The sequence below is a fragment of the Triturus cristatus genome, chromosome 1_1 (genome assembly GCF_964204655.1).
Source record: "Triturus cristatus chromosome 1_1, aTriCri1.1, whole genome shotgun sequence".
NCBI classification, from domain to species: Eukaryota; Metazoa; Chordata; class Amphibia; order Caudata; family Salamandridae; genus Triturus; species Triturus cristatus.
This window is the reverse complement of record NC_140579.1, coordinates 40,003,333-40,019,722: the sequence shown is the minus strand read 5'-3', so window position 1 is coordinate 40,019,722 and position 16,390 is coordinate 40,003,333. Positions and strand designations below refer to the sequence as shown.

The 16,390-nt window shown below is 44.1% G+C and overlaps 1 protein-coding gene across 4 annotated transcripts in view; it reads right to left on the bottom strand.

Moving 5' to 3' along the window:
* Positions 1 to 16,390, bottom strand: part of LOC146869296 (nuclear factor 7, brain-like) — a 153,118-nt gene that overhangs the window by 124,968 nt on the left and 11,760 nt on the right. For all 4 annotated transcript variants that reach the window (XM_085647039.1, XM_085647042.1, XM_085647028.1 and 1 more), the window contains exons 2-4: positions 12,077 to 12,522; positions 10,054 to 10,149; positions 5,894 to 6,127 (exon numbers count right to left, since the gene is read on the bottom strand). In XM_085647039.1, the coding sequence (XP_085503165.1) occupies positions 5,894 to 6,127; positions 10,054 to 10,149; positions 12,077 to 12,508 (762 nt within the window). In that variant the 5' untranslated portion in view covers positions 12,509 to 12,522. The remainder of the gene's footprint in view (positions 1 to 5,893; positions 6,128 to 10,053; positions 10,150 to 12,076; positions 12,523 to 16,390) is intronic.

Here is a 16,390-nt window from a genome sequence, read left to right as displayed (position 1 = left end):
GTTGGAGTATAATAAAGCCAGTACTAGGCAGGTTAGTCTACATAAGAATTTGCGATCTAAATCGATTCAATGGCATCGATATGTTGACTTAGGGTAAGAACTTAGTCAGTAGATATGATTTGGCTTCTCTTTTAAAGGTGGAGGTGGAGGAAATTAGGCAAAGGTCCGGTGGTAAAGAGTTCCAAATCTTGGGAGTGACAGTCGAGAATGCTCTAGCCCCAGTTTTCTTTTTGTGGGTTTGTTGGTGTTTCAGCAACAAGGTGATAGCACTTCCTGAGGATCTGCTGCCCCCAGGTATTTCTAGCTTTTGGGCCAGGTAACTGGGGGTGTTGAAGTGTAATGCTTTGTGTGACATGCAGGCAATTTTCATTAGGACTCTTGCTTCATATGGTAGCCGATTTAAGGTTTTTAGGGCTGGTGAGATGTGTGCATTTCTTTTAGTTCTGATGACAAGTCTTGCTGCTGCATTGAGAGAGCTTCTTAGTGGTGCTAGTTTGTATTTAGTTAGGCCACATAGTGTGGCGCTACCGTAATCCAATCTGGGTAATACTAGGGCTTGGACCGCTAGTTTTAGATCTTCATGAGGCTGGTATGGTTTCAGTTTGCGCAGAATGCTCAGTTGGTAGTTTGATCCTTTGGTGGCAGCACTAATGTGACTCTGCATATTTAGGTGTTTGTCTAATGTAATACCTAAGGATCTTGCAGAGTCTATGATGTGGGGCGCGCATTTGATGGCTGTAAGATGATTCAGCCACAGATCAATCTTGATGTTGTTATTTGGTGGAGAGATGAGAAGAAATTTGTTCTTATCAGCGTTGAGTTTGAGGTGATTAACCGTGAGCCATAGGTGTGTATTTTGTAGGATGGAGTTGAGGGATATAATGTCATCTGAAGAGGCAATTTTGAGATATAGCTGGGTGTCATCTGCATACATATGGTAATGGATGTTAGCTGATTTTAGGAGGTTTGCTAGTGGTTCCAGGAATAAGTTAAAGAGAATGGGGGAGAGAGCGGATCCTTGAGGAACACCAAGAGTTATCGCTTGTGACTTAGATAGAGATTGATTCATTTTGACTCTTAAGGATCTGTTTTGGAGGAAAGAAGCGAACCATTTTAATACGGCCCCTGATAAGCCCATTCTTTGTTCCAGTACTTTTAGTAGGGTGTTGTGTTTGACGATGTCAAAGGCAGAAGATAAATCAAGCAATATTAGAAGGCATGATTCGTTCTTGTCCAGCATTTTTAGTATGTCATCTACAATATCAGTAAGGGCTGATTCTGTGCTGTGATCTTGGCGGAAGCCTGATTGGAATTGATCGAGTAGTTGAAACTTTTCTATGTGATTGCAGAGTTGTTTCAGGACACAATTTTCTAAGAGCTTTGCCAGTGTGGGGATGTTGGAGATGGGCCAGAAGCTGTTAGGGTCAGAGCAGTCTGCCACAGTTGCTTTTAGAATGGGTGTTACTTGACCGATTTTTAGGCAGTCTGGTATAGTGCCTTGGCGAAGAGAGGCGTTTACAATCTTTGACCATAGTGGGAGGATACAGGTTTGGATCTCTTTGAATATGCTGGGAGGTAGAGGCTCCGTGAAGTGGTTAGATGGGTTTAAAGACAAAAGAATATTGTAGATTTTCTGTTCGCTGATTGGGGAGAAGGCATTCCAAGTGACATTATTTTTGGAGGTGAGCCAGGGTGGTTCCATCCCTTCCGGAGATTGGGAGTTGTGAGATAGGTTGACTGGGAGGGCCAGTAGTAGAACCTTCGCTAGTTGAAGTTCGTTTTCTATCTTTGTTGTTTTGTCCTTGAAGGTGGCTAGTTCTTCTTAATTTGGTAGGGTTCTGGGTCTGGAGTCGACGGGTTTTGATGTGTTACGTGATTGCTGTTTGTATATCATCTTGGAAACACTTATCAAAAACATCGCAGTCTTTGAATATGTAGTACATAGCCCTTTGAATCACTGATGCTGCTGACACTAGGCCAAAAGGCATCCTCTTGCATTGGTATAAGTCCAATGGCGTAATGAAAGCAGTGCAATTTCTATAAACTTCTGTCAATTCTATCTGGTGGTAAGCGGATCTTAGATCCAGAGTAGAGAACACAGCAGCTCCTTCCAGCATGCTCACCACCTCATTTATATTGGGAAGTGGGTAGCAGTCAGCTATTACATTGGCGTTTAAAGCTCTTAAATCCACACACATCCTCAAAGATTGATCCCCTTTTCACACCAAAACTATGGGAGAAACCTATTCTCTTCAATTATATTTTTTCTGCCCAAATCCTCCAGCATTGCTTTCAACTCTTGTCTGATATTAATGGGAACATTCCTTAATTTTTGTCTCACAGGGACTGTTCCTTCTTAATTTTTATCTCAGGAGAAAAACCTGTTAATTTGCAATTTATCAGAGAAAACCTTGGGAAATTGTCATCACCTTTGTCTGCTATGATTAGGACCGGTTCACTATTTCTGGGGTTTAATATAATACCTAGTTTCCACTGATACTTCCACCCAGCTACATTCACGCCACATACAACTTAACTTCAGCTTTCCTACCTTTGAATTCCAATTCTACCTGGTTGTAACCAATGACATCAATAGCAGTGCCATCAAAACCTTCTACTACAACGTCAGAAGGTTTCAATTTGTCTATATCTAAGTAACTTCCAAACCTCTCCTTAAAATATTTTTCTGTAATGTTTGTCCATGGGGACCCCGAATCGGTCATGAGCTTTAAGTGTTCACTTAAGGCTCTAACAATGTACTTGGGTGGACCCCTGACACCTACTTCTTCATCCATGGCACCTTTAATAGAAAGAACAATCCCTTTAGCTCGAATGTCCACATTCCCACACTCACATTTAATGTTGTGTGTTCCCATATCTTTAAGAGAAGAAAGTTTACCTCTTTGAGTAGCACTTCTATTATTTATTCTTCTGATGTCCCTACAAACACGAGCAAAATGACCTGTACGTCCACACTTCATGCATTCTTTTCCAATAGCAGGACAATGAGCAAAGGAAGCAATATGATTGACATATAGTAGTTCTGCCATCATCCTTTTTCTTATACTCACGTCCATTGGTTACGGCACACAGATTTCCTTCACCAGTATTAACAGAGCATACCTCCTCACAGTCAGGATCCTTCTTACTTACTTCAGACACCTACTTTTCTGATTGCTCCAATGCCTTAGCAATAGAAATAGCATCTTGCAATTTAGGATCCCCTACAACCCATAACTGCTCTTGTATCTTCTTACTGTTTACACGAACTACAATTTGGTCCCGTATCATTTCATCAGTCATTTGTCCATAGTTGAAAGACATAGAAAGTCATTTTAATGCTGTTAAAAACTCATCAAAAGATTCATTCTCCTTTTGTGCCCTGGTGTAGAATTTGAATCTATTCAGCGCAATACTGGTGCATGGTTTGAACCTGAGTTCCATCCTAAGTAACGCTTCTTTATACACATTAAAATCTTTTTGTTCAATTTTTGGTAAACTCCTAAACACCAGCCTGATTTATTGTAACACTATTTGTGATCTGTTCGCATCCATTCTTCCTGTTGCGTCTAGGCCTAAGGATATATGGGGCCATTGAAGGCATACTTGTTGGAGCTTGATAACCCTACTGCACAACAACGGACTTTGGGGTTGGACCCCACCGGGGTCAGTTGATGCACGCTGCACACAGCTTAATATATTTCAAATGAGTTGCTCTTAGTATATTTCCACAGATTGCTAATAATTTTACGAAGCCTTGGTGGCGAACCTTCTTATTATGTACAATGTATGGTGTTGCATTTACTGTACTGCTGCATTGGACAGATGTTGTGATTTCTATGAAAATGATAAACAAAGTTTAATTAAAAAAACTCCTAAACACCACTTGACCCTCTGATCCAAGGCAGTGTAAATGTATACATTTTTTTCTTTCAGCTCCCATTCTTTGACCATCAATGGCAGTCATATAAGTTATGAATTCCTCTTTCCACCTCACCCAATGCATAGCGGCTCTCCTTTGTTAGGTAAAAACTTCCCTGGAGGATCAAACGGCATGGTTCATAAATTCATTTACAAGTGTGAATGCCGAAAATAAATTCACCAAATATAAAACAAACAATAGAAATAATCCAAGAGCACAAGGAATCTTTAAACTGTCACCAGGTATCTCTACAACTGTCAGCAGTGTGTCTCTGCTCCCAAGTATCTCTTCCGTTTCTTCCAATGACGTTAAACAGGTGAAAAATCCTTAAACGATACTTCATGCGACAGCTAATGAAATTTCAGCTTCTATCCTCCAACCCAAATGAAGATGTGGCAACCAATGGCAGTGCTTTATGTAGTGCTTTATGTAACAGCTGCTGCACGTCAACGAAGCGCTGTTACACGTCGTGCGCGCACTCTTGACCTTGTGCTCTCACTTCACTGAGAATGCGGGGAAGCGCGCACTGCACCGAACAGCTCTGTGCATGGAACACCGGCTGCCCTGCGAATGGAATGGAGACAATCCAAATGATGCACAAAAACTTGCACCAGTAATAGCGCGTGGCTCCAATAGCACTATTAACGCTACGGGTGGCTCCACCAGCAGTATTAACGCGGTGAGACTATAATTGAAATTAATGCGATTAAATCGCTGCACCAGTACTTGCCGAGATAATGGGCTCCTCCTGTTTTGAAGCGCCAATAGTAGACGATTTCAATAGCTGTAAATAAAAACTCCGGGTTCTTGTAGAAACATTCTCCAGAAGCAGGTTCTGTTCCTGTGCTGCTCCTCTAAATGACAGACTTGTCACTGGACTCCAAATTGTCGCTAATTGTAGAAATCACATCGCAGATGCGTTTCTATATATAGAGGTGTAGCTTTAATGGCAGCACAGCATTGTACATCTTGCCTCCAAGACCAACCAAGGAAAACTAAAACTCCAAGGCATTCTGAGTTCTAACAGTGCCTAGCAACACGGAAGCGCATTCAAAACATAACACAAATGGTAATGCAAAGGGAATATAACACTTTCCCAAGATGGTGATAAATATATTGGAGGATATTGAAGGATTCTGATCCAAGATGTTGCAGTTTATTCTTATGATGCCTGTTCCTGTTCCTGTTCCTGTTTCAAGCATAAGGCAGCACTTAGAAGGGCAGGATGAGTTACAATGCATTTCATTCCCTAATTTTTCATTCTTTTCAACTGCAAATTGCCATTTATTTTTGGCCATGATTTTCCTTCCATCCAAATTCAAAACCTATTTCACAGACGACTCCTAATCTATTATACACATCTATGCCACAGACAAGCACAAGGTGAGACCTTACTCCCAGAACACCTCACATATCCTTTTTTTGTTCGTCACTCTTCTGTGTTGTTTGGGTAGAGCAGCCTCATGTTGTTGTTATGGGCAGATCACAACACGGTTGCAATATCAGCCTTCAGTGGTCTGCCTCATTTCTTTTAAAGGGGGTACTCCTCTACCCCACTTTTTTCTTTACGGGAGGTGCATCCTTATATACCCGCTTCTTGCGTCTGTCCCCTGACATTTCACCATCTGCAACTGCAGCGTTGTTTATTTCTGTTGTGCAATGCAGGTTGCAAAATGTACACTGCAACAGTGTATGCGACAGGAAGGCTGCATAACATTTAAGATTCTTGTAGAAAAGAGATTGACTACCCATATAGGTTATCCTACACCCTGGAATCTGCATAAATCATCCAGAGCTGCAGCACTGGGTATGTACAGTATAGTATTTAAAAAATAAGTCTTTAAGACAGGACTTTCCAATGCCATAATAAATTAGCCCACAATAAAACATATGCATTAACCAATTAAATTCATTGAAAACTCTGTTTGATAGGGACTTCTTAAGAAGCCAGGTCCTAACCAGATATATTACCTTCAGCCATGTGGTGGAGTCCGGCCTTGCAAGGCTGTCCTGGACTCGCTGGATCTCCTGCTCCAGGATGGTCCTCTCTTGGATCAGAACTCCCAGATTCTTTTCCATCTCCTGTAGAATCCGCCACTCCTCAGCTCTCAGTTTCTCCAGGAGGTTTCCCTCCTCCTCTTGCAGGAACCTCTGCAGCTTCTGGTACTCAGACTGAACATTCTCTCTCAGGCTGGAAGCTAAAGTCTGTGGTGGCATAAAACAGCAGTGATGGGCAAACCTCATGGGCTCACTTCAGCAACAGTAGAAGTTCTGTTGATGCCTGCTCCTGATGTTTTCAGCTCCCAAACAACAAATTATAAATGTAAGTAATGAGAAAAATAATAATTTTGCCAGATAGGTCAATAAGAAAAACTAGTCAAATGTTTTGTTTAGGAGAAAACATACAATGGTAAAACTAAAGCAATATCGGAACTGCTCTTTTTATTTATTTTAGCAAATGCAGCCAATAATCTTCCAATCAGCTATCTTTCATGTAAGCAGCACTTGTGAGAAAGTCATGCATGTGTCCCTCCTTTGTAAGAAGATACAGGCCTCCCAGTAAATAGGCTGCTAGTTCATTATAGTGGTTAATCCCATACATTTTCTTCAAGTGGTAGCTTTAGATTGAATAAAGACACATATTAGTGCCTATTGACAAACCTGTGCAGCATAGTAGCACTATAAATTTAAATGTTATTGTTATCCAACTCAAAGGAACCCCTTCCATAACTCTCCTAAAAAACCTTGACTGTCATAGTGATGATTTTTTAAATCTGCGCCCTTATTGATAGAGCATGTCAGAGAGCGGGTCTACTAGACAGTCAGCATCACGAGCATGGGATTTAAAAATTTGGAGAGACAGGAAATAGGTGTTATGACTTAGAAAAAATCTATGATGACTACGAGGATGCAGAAATGTACTTTAGGGGTACAATTTGTCCTGAAATAGTCACAAATACCTTGCCATTTGAGGATTTAACTGGGGTTGTTTGGAGAGTGAGTGAAAATATACATAGGAATCACGTGTAAGGCCCAAGCTATCCTACATGCGGTCGCCCTTTATCCTAGGATGGTATCAAGTGACTTGGTAGATGACAAAATAATGCCAGGTGTCTGGAATTGTTGTTTTGTTGTGCATAATCACTAATAATGTTGTGCTACAGTCGTTGGTAGCTGCGAGACGTCCAGAAGATATTATTTGACCTCCTAGTGATATCTTTTGGAATGAGGGCCAGTGCCATAATAGGCTCCAGTTCCTGAAGAAGGCCCGAGAGATTTAAGGTCAACACGTGTTCGCTTCACAGTCCAGTGTGAACATTTGCCTTGTTTTGTAGCTGAGCTCTACTCCATGTGCATGGTGAGACACTGATGTGTTGCCGCCCTAAAGATACATGACACAAATGTGAGCTTTTTTGTCAACTTTTCAGCCATTAGAAAAACTTGTATTGAAGCACTGAGTGGCAACGCAACTATAAAAAACGTGCAACGAAGCATCTAGCAACAACAAAAGAGCGCTATACCCCCGGCAAGGCTGCTGGATATTTTTACTACAGTTATTCTTACCATTTTATGACGACGCTTAATATTATCAATGATTCATTATTATTTTTATTATTATTGTGGATGAATATGACAATAATGATAATGCTTATGAATGATGACCTTTAAAAAAAATTATAATTATAATAATTATTATTATCATTATTATTGTTGTTGTGTCTCATCTGTGTTTATTCTAACAGTGAGCTCGACGTCATGCATTTCTGCACCAGTGTCAGATCTGTGACACTTTATAGTGGCCACTGTTTAAAGCCAGACACCATTACCTCAAAATATTAAGAGCACTTGTCAGAAATGCATCACCGGCCTCCCCTGGCGCGCCTGCTCTGTAAGACAGTGTGTAAATAAGAAACGCGTTCACTAAACACATGTATGTAAAATGCTTCAATACATTAGGGCTGAGTTTGCGCTATATACATTTGCAAAAAAACAAAATGATACTTAGACCGTGAACTGCTGCTGAGTTAAGATATTTTTTCCCCCGAGGGTGAGGGCAAAAACAGAGACCCCGATCGGCACCTGACACACAGAGGCATACGCTATAAATAAATTAGGAGAAAAGCAGGGCGAATAAACCGCAGAGGAGAGTCTCCAGTTACAGAAGCAGGGTGTGATCTCCAAAATAAATAAACAAACGCAGCGTGAGAAACAGAGGCACAGCGCTGGCTCACCAATCTGTGTTTGTGGACAAGCTTGTGATCCCCGTGCCGTTGTCTTTGTGTAATTTAACTAGTGCCTATGTAAAACGCTTCAATACATTAGGCCTGAGTTTGCGCTATATACAATTGAAAAAAAACAAAATAACACTTCCAGTTACAGATGCAGGGTGTGATCTCCAAAATACATAAACAAACGCGGTGTGAGACACCGCAATTAAAACAACTGCGAGCAGACAAAAACTGTAGTTAGGCACCGCTGCTTCGGGACTTAATGGAAGTTACCATAGGCACACAGCCAACAGAATGCAAGATAAGAACAGCAATGCCACAGGTAAACCAATCGCAAGCGGAAAAACAAATTACTCTGGGCCCGATTAACAGAACTAACTTAAGACAAAATCCTAAACTTACTACCATTTTGGTATTCACAGAAGGCACTTACTCATTTTGGTATTCACAGAAGGCACTTACTCATTTAGGTATTCACAGAAATTAGGAGTCTTAACTTTAGGACTCCTAAATGCCTTCTGTGAATACCGAAAGTCTTAAAGTTAGGATTTTTCTCAGTTTAGGAGTAGTAAAGTTAGGACTCCTAACTTTAGGACTCCTAAATGCCTTCTGCGAATACCGAAAGTCTTAAAGCTAGGATTTTACTCAGTTTAGGAGTCCTAAAGTTAGGAGTCCTAACTTTACTACTCCTAAACTGAGAAAAATCCTATCTTTAAGACTTTCGGTATTCACAGAAGGCATTTAGGAGTCCTGAAGTTAGGACTCCTAACTTCTGTGAATACCGGCATGAGTAAGTGCCTTCTGTGAATATCAAAATGAGTAAGTGCCTTCTGTGAATATCAAAATGAGTAAGTGCCTTCTGTGAATACCAAAATGGTAGTAAGTTTAGGATTTTGTCTTAAGTTAGTTCTGTGAATCGGGCCCACAGAGTTTTAGCCAACATACAGATTAATTTTTGTCTCACTGAGACAGCGCATGCGCTGCTAAGGCGAGACCTAAAAAAAGTCAATTTACTGAGTTCAGATATGTCTATGCAGACAGCTTTAAGAACACTGTACATGAAAAAAAAAACAGTGGTGTCTGACGCTTTATAAAATAACCCTGCAGTTGTATGCAAACTGAATTTCAATTCATTAAGATGTATACAGTGTTTTGCTTTTCCTATCTAAGTTCATTTTTCCCAGTGTCAATATTCTCTGTTTTAGCTGATCTTTGTAATATTATTTTATGTCATGCATGTAATCATTCCCCTGGGTCATTAGAAGGCAATCTGTTTTAGAGGATCCCTTTAATTATATTTTACACTGGTGATTATTTATAATCTGTTTACTTCTTCATAAGTAAATAAATTTATTGTTATTGTTGATTAATGTCCTGATGGAATGGGAAAAAAATATTTTATAAAAAAATGAATAAGAAAAAAGGGAATCTGAGAGCTCCGGGGCTGATGTCAATAGATGCGCATGAGAAGGAGGTCTTCACCTCGGACCAACATTTCATACAGTTCAAAAACTAAGGCGCTTCAACCCATGATCCGTGTTTCTTAGGCTATATAAGCATTGTTCATTGACGTAGTAACTGTAGGAAATTCATTTGTGCTTATAAAATCCTGTTTTTAGATCCTACCGGTTTGAGCTATGTTGGAATCTAAGGCCTGCTAAACAGGATCTTTTACTTAAAGTGACAACTCACAAAGGGGCATTCCTACTTAGAGACTGGCCTGGCCCAAGCCAAGCCATGACTGGCACTGAGAGGACTGCAGTTAAAAGCGCATTTTTGGCCTCTTTCCAGGTACAGATTTGTTAGTTATGGCGACATGAAGGAGTGCTTTGCTGATGAATATTTTTTACAGTTTTTGTCTTTTATAAGTGAGCCCAGTGAGAGAGAGTTAGATGGAGTCACCTGGAGGTCCTTGGCCGTCTTCTGCTGCCGACTGTGGGCATCCATTATACTCTCTCGCCGGGCCTCGAGCTGCTGCAGGTTCCTCTCCAGGGCTGCCTGGTAAAAGAAGGACATGTTATTCATTAGCCAATGAGGGTAAAGTGTTGATATGAGGACTAGCCACAGAGACAGCTGGATATTTCCATTAGCACAAGCCTGCTCTCGATTAGGTTTAATCTCAGAACAGACGCCTCACCAGGGTAGGTGCACTGTCAGGGGAGGGGTCAGACCTAGGCACTCAGATAGGAGAAGGTCAGAGTGCTGCTTGGGTGGACACTCCTTTCCGAAGCAAACGGGCAGGCGCCTTTTCGCCTCCACCTATAATATAGTCTGACATCTAATGATCCCCAGCATGCATGCCAACCAACCTGATTCAGGCGGCAGACTAGGATTTGTAAAGAAACAATTTGCTTTATTTGAGCCTTTTCTGGCCTAAAATGGCCTCCACTTTAATGCAAGGTAATGGGGAAAATACTTTTCCAAATGTTGACTTCTATACACTAGGCCTCCCTGCAGCCTCAACACTGCCCATGTCCTCTGCTGAAGGTGCTTGTAGACACAGTATTTGAACTCACTGCCTTTGCCCTCTGGAAGGGCTGGCCTCTCCGAAGGGTTTTTAGGGACAGAAGGGCTGACCTCTCCGAAAGGTTTTTAGGGACAGTATCCTGCACAGTAGGTGCTTGTAGACACAGTATTTGAACTCACTGCCTTTGCCCTCTGGAAGGGCTGACCTCTCGGAAGGGTTTTTGGGGACAGTATCCTGCACAGTAGGTGCTTGTAGACACAGTATTTTAACTCACTGTCTTTGCCCTCTGGAAGGGCTGACCTCTCGGAAGGGTTTTTAGGGACAGTATCCTGCACAGTAGGTGCTTGTAGACACGGTATTTGAACTCACTGCCTTTGCCCTCTGGAAGGGCTAGTCTCTGCAAAGGGTTTTTAGGGACAGTATCCTGCACAGTAGGTGCTTGTAGGGACGGTGTTTGAACTCACTGCCTTTGCCCTCTGGAAGGGTTTTTAGGGACGGTATCCTGTACAGTAGGTGCTTGTAGGCATGGTATTTAAACTCACTGCCTTTGCCCTCCGGAAGGGCTGGCATCTCCGAAGGGTTTTTAGGGACAGTATCCTGCACAGTAGGGGCTTGTAGACACAGTATTTGAACTCACTGCCTTTGCCCTCTGGAAGGGCTGACCTCTCCGAAGGGTTTTTAGGGACAGTATCCTGCACAGTAGGTGCTTGTAGACACAGTATTTGAACACACTGCATTTGCCCTCTGGAAGGGCTGACCTCTCCGAAGGGTTTTTAGGGACAGTATGCCGCACTGTAGGTGCTTGTAGACACAGTATTTGAACTCACTGCCTTTGCCCTCTGGAAGGGCTGACCTCTCCGATGGGTTTTTAGGGACGGTATCCCGCACAGTACGTGCTTGTTGACACAGTATTTGAACTCACTGCCTTTGCCCTCTGGAAGGGCTGACCTCTCCAAGGGGTTTTTAGGGACAGTATCCTGCACAGTTGGTGCTTGTAGACACAGTATTTGAACTCACTGCCTTTGCCCTCTGGAAGGGCTGACCTCTCCGAAGGGTTTTTAGGGACAGTATACCTCACAGTAGGTGCTTGTAGGCACAGTATTTGAACTCACTCCCTCTACCCTCTGGAAGGGCTGACCTCTCCGAAGGGTTTTTAGGGACAGTATCCCTCACAGTAGGTGTTTGTAGACACAGTATTTGAACCCATTGCCTTTACCCTCTGGAAGGGCTGACCTCTCGGAAGGGTTTATAGGGACAGTATCACGCACAGTAGGTGCTTGTAGACACAGTATTTGAACTCACTGCCTTTACCCTCTGGAGCCATAGTTCACAGCATACACTGGAGGGTGAACTACAGGACCATCATTGTAGTGGGAGACCTTGTGGGCAGCAGAAGAAGCTATTATAAGTATGTAGTCATCTCACCTTGATCAGTGGTGCAGCGGGCAGAGCTCTCACCTTGATCAGTGGTGTGGCCTCGTGTAGCGGTGTCACATGATGTCCTTTGTGGTCCTTGGAAACCCCGCACACAACACAGAGGGGCTCCTGGTCATCCTCGCAGTACAGCTTCAGTCTCTCCTCATGCTTGGGGCAGCATTGCATCTCCTCGGCCGGATGCACACGCAGGCTGCGCACCCTCTCCACGATGGTAGCCAGGAGGCGGTTACTCTTGGGCTGTGTATGCGGTGGGAAGGTCTCCCTGCACTGAGGGCATGTGAAGTCCTTCTTGTCTTCCTCTTCCTCCTCTCCTCGCTGCTGTCGGTGCTGATCCAAGCATAGGCGGCAGAAGTTGTGCTCACAGTCTAGGCGCACGGGGTCGGTGTAAAACTCCAGGCAGATGGGGCAGGTCACCTCGCTGGTTAGGCTCTCTGCCAGCACTTGGGAGGACATTGGCAGGCCTACACCTGCAGAAACCAACAGGAAGATCATGAATATAGCCATGTGGACAGAACGACAATACTTTTTGCAATAATCAGTTAGATGGAAAAAAGGCCATCTCAAAGCATGGTCTACACATTAGCAACATCTCAAGACCATCTTCCCTAAATGGATTTAGGCGATTATTTAGAGCTGCCAATCATTCACCGTTGTATTTGCAAGTTTTTTTCTTTGAGGCAGTTCCATAGCCGGAACTGCTCTAGGATTGTGACTTGATACATATTATACAAAGACGATGAATCATACAAGTGTAAATCAACATACACAAATATTACATCGGAGAATTGGCGCTACTCGATGTAGAATTCACGTCATCCATGCTGGTAGGCATTATATGTTAAAAGTGCCTGCTCTGGAGATACGAAGGGACAGATTTACTAAGTTTTAATGCAACGCAGAGTACTAACCACAGTTGTGCTCTCTTGCTTGACAGGGAGACACCGCATCAGCGTCATATCTACTAAGACTTGGTGTCGTTGCTCTCCCCCAGTGCTGGTACATTTTAGGCTACCATGCACCAACACAAACACTCTTGTGCTATAGTGCAAGGTTGAGCGCGTGATGTTAAGCATAGGTTTCATACTGGATAGGTACCTTTCGAATAGTAAATACTATGCTTCAACAAAGTTTAACACTTTTACTACTTTGAATGTGTTCTGTACAGTGCGGCAAACACACAAAGGTGGAAAAGTTTGGAAAAAACTTTTTTACAAAGTTACAGTTGCCTCGAAGAAGCGTAGTCTTTTTACTCAAATTCCTTTCCAGCCAGGTGCATGCAGTGTTATGTTATGTTATGTTATGTTTTGCTATAAGGATTTGTAGAGCGCATGCCTTCCCAAGGGCTTCCCAGCGCTAGGCGTCAAATACAGTTCAGACAGCAGGAGGGGGATTAGCAGCACTAGTGGAACATCCAGGCCTTTTCCCTGACTCTGCATTTCTAGATTCTGTATCTAGGAATCTTAGTTCCCGTGGTAGTGAATGCCATAACTTGGGTGCCAGATGGGTGAAGGATCTTCCACCCCATCTGGCTCTTTTTATTCAAGTTGATTTTAATCGACGCACAGTGCCGGGTCCAAGACGTCTGATGGGGACACATGGCCCACCAGGTTTCTGAATTTACAGAGTCCCTTGTTATTTATGGCTCGGGGTGGGTCAAAAGGGGATAGTGAATTGACAACATTCGCAGTCCGAGACGGGGAGGGAATTGATGACACACTTATATTCATCTTTAGTAAGAACAGCTGGACCGCTTCCCACCTAACCAATAGGATCCTGTCTGTGGATATGAAACCTGGGGGGCAGGGCCACCTCCGGGAAGAGGTGTGGCGTCGCGGCCAGGGCGACTGACTCCGGACTCTGGGGATCACGGTGCGATCCCCGGCGCCGGCGGCAGATTAGCCCAGCACATGTGACTCTGGGCAATAGCTTGCTTAGTCTTCCGGACGGCCCCCAGCGCCTACAGACCCTTACGCTAGCGGTCTGTTATGTTCTGGGCCCTAGGCCCACATGTTGTTGGAAGGACCACACGGACGCCGGAATACTGTATTGGTGACTAGCCACGAGCACGTGCACTCCGGCCCCTTTTTTTAGCGGGGTCACCTGACTGGTGACATCCGTGTTGGATGGGTGAGGGGGTGTGTGTGTGGGCCAGCCCTCGGGGGAGTGGCTGGCAGAAACACTAGACTGTGTCCAGCAGGACACAACATTCCTACCAAATTTTAATAAAACGAAAAATAACAAACAAAAGTTCAACCTATGGGAAGGAATGAGAAAACAACTAAAATAAAAGAAGTCTCACAGTTCAGAGATGTAGCTCGCAAGACAGCGGTGGACAGGTGCAGCTGGGAGCACCCGGACGTCTTGGCACATGTCCATACTTTAACCAGGTATATCTGGGGACGAACACGGTGATGATGATATCCGGACCTCTCAGCTTCGCTTCAGTTGAGGGATGGTCCACCTACGTGATGTTCATCGGTCCAGCGTACTCTTGCTGTGATGCAATTCGTGTCCTTTTGTTCAAACATGGGTGCATCAGGAGCGTATAGATGAGTCCATTGTAACACACCGGACAATTGTGTCGCTTGATCCATTGAAGACAGTCTTGGCATTCTGTGACCTGTTGAAATTCTCGGTTGGATGGCCTGGCTACTTCCTGGAATCCATTGGTGGGGCACAGTAAAGTCCATCTCTCACGCTCTGGGAGGCCCCTTGGATGAGTTGCCCCGGGACTGCATATGGGCCCTGACTGTGGAGCCACCGTGTCGCCACTCGTGCAAACTTCAGGGGTGGATGTGTCTTGGTCAGAAACATGCTCTCGCTACCAGGATCAGGACATGCGCCGGTTAAACAGATGGTCACTGTATTTTCAGATCATCGCTTGTTCTGGCAAGTGGTGTAGGACTCCAGTTATTGCACTTGATGCTCCAAGGATGGTAGTGATGCACATGACCGATGATGGAGTGAATGCCATGAGACGACTCGCAAAACATTTAGTGATGACTGGCAGTGAGTAGGGATGACTGGTGAATTTTTGCAGTCATGATACTCGTCGAACACTTGGTGCAGCTCTTCTGATTAGGCATTTGTGTAAGTAGAACAGGGATGCCCTTTTCTTTACGCAGCCGCAAGGATGGTAGTGATGCACATGACAGATGATGGAGTGGATGCCATGAGACGACTCGCAAAACATTTAGTGATGACTGGCAGTGAGTAGGGATGACTGGTGAATTTTTTGCAGTCATGATACTCGTCGGACACTTGGTGCAGCTCTTCTGATTAGGCATTTGTGTAAGTAGAACAGGGATGCCCTTTTCTTTACGCAGCCGCAAGGATGGTAGTGATGCACATGACAGATGATGGAGTGGATGCCATGAGACGACTCGCAAAACATTTAGTGATGACTGGCAGTGAGTAGGGATGACTGGTGAATTTTTTGCAGTCATGATACTCGTCGGACACTTGGTGCAGCTCTTCTGATTAGGCATTTGTGTAAGTAGAACAGGGATGCCCTTTTCTTTACGCAGCCGCAAGGATGGTAGTGATGCACATGACAGATGATGGAGTGGATGCCATGAGACGACTCGCAAAACATTTAGTGATGACTGGCAGTGAGTAGGGATGACTGGTGAATTTTTTGCAGTCATGATACTCGTCGGACACTTGGTGCAGCTCTTCTGATTAGGCATTTGTGTAAGTAGAACAGGGATGCCCTTTTCTTTACGCAGCCGGCGACAGGTGGCTGACGGTCACTGAGAAAAATGACGTCCCCACACCCCATTGGCTAGCGTGTGTTAGAAGGTGCACTCTGGTGAACGGCGTCCCTTTGTTGACTTCCACTGCGCGCCAGTTGTCGTCTGCTTTCTTGTAATAGGACCGTTACCGTCCTATATTTCTCCACTCCGTAGCTTTTCTGAAGATGTGGCGAGAAGGCCAGGCAAACTGGTACGGATCTCCTACTCACTCCGTCTTGTTCTCTGAGCTTTGCATTTGCTCCCGCCACCAAACTCTCACTGGTCCAGTCCTGTCAGAGAGGACGGGGCGTCTTCAAAGGTGCGTCCGCCAATTTCAGGGACGGTAGTGAAAGTAGGCGTGCTTTGAGGGATCCGTATATTACGGCTGTAATTTAGGGTTGCTGTGGGAGGTAAGTACCTCCCTTTTCTTGCGTCAGTAGTGGTGACGCGCCACTCGGAGTGCTGGACTCTCCTCCTGCCTGCAACGGACTGTTGCACACCACAGTCGTAAGGCAGTATTGGGGGCACTCTCTGAATAATCTGTGGCCCACTGCTGGGCGACGTAGGGGCAGGTGGGGTGATTACAATCTCTCTTCCTCCT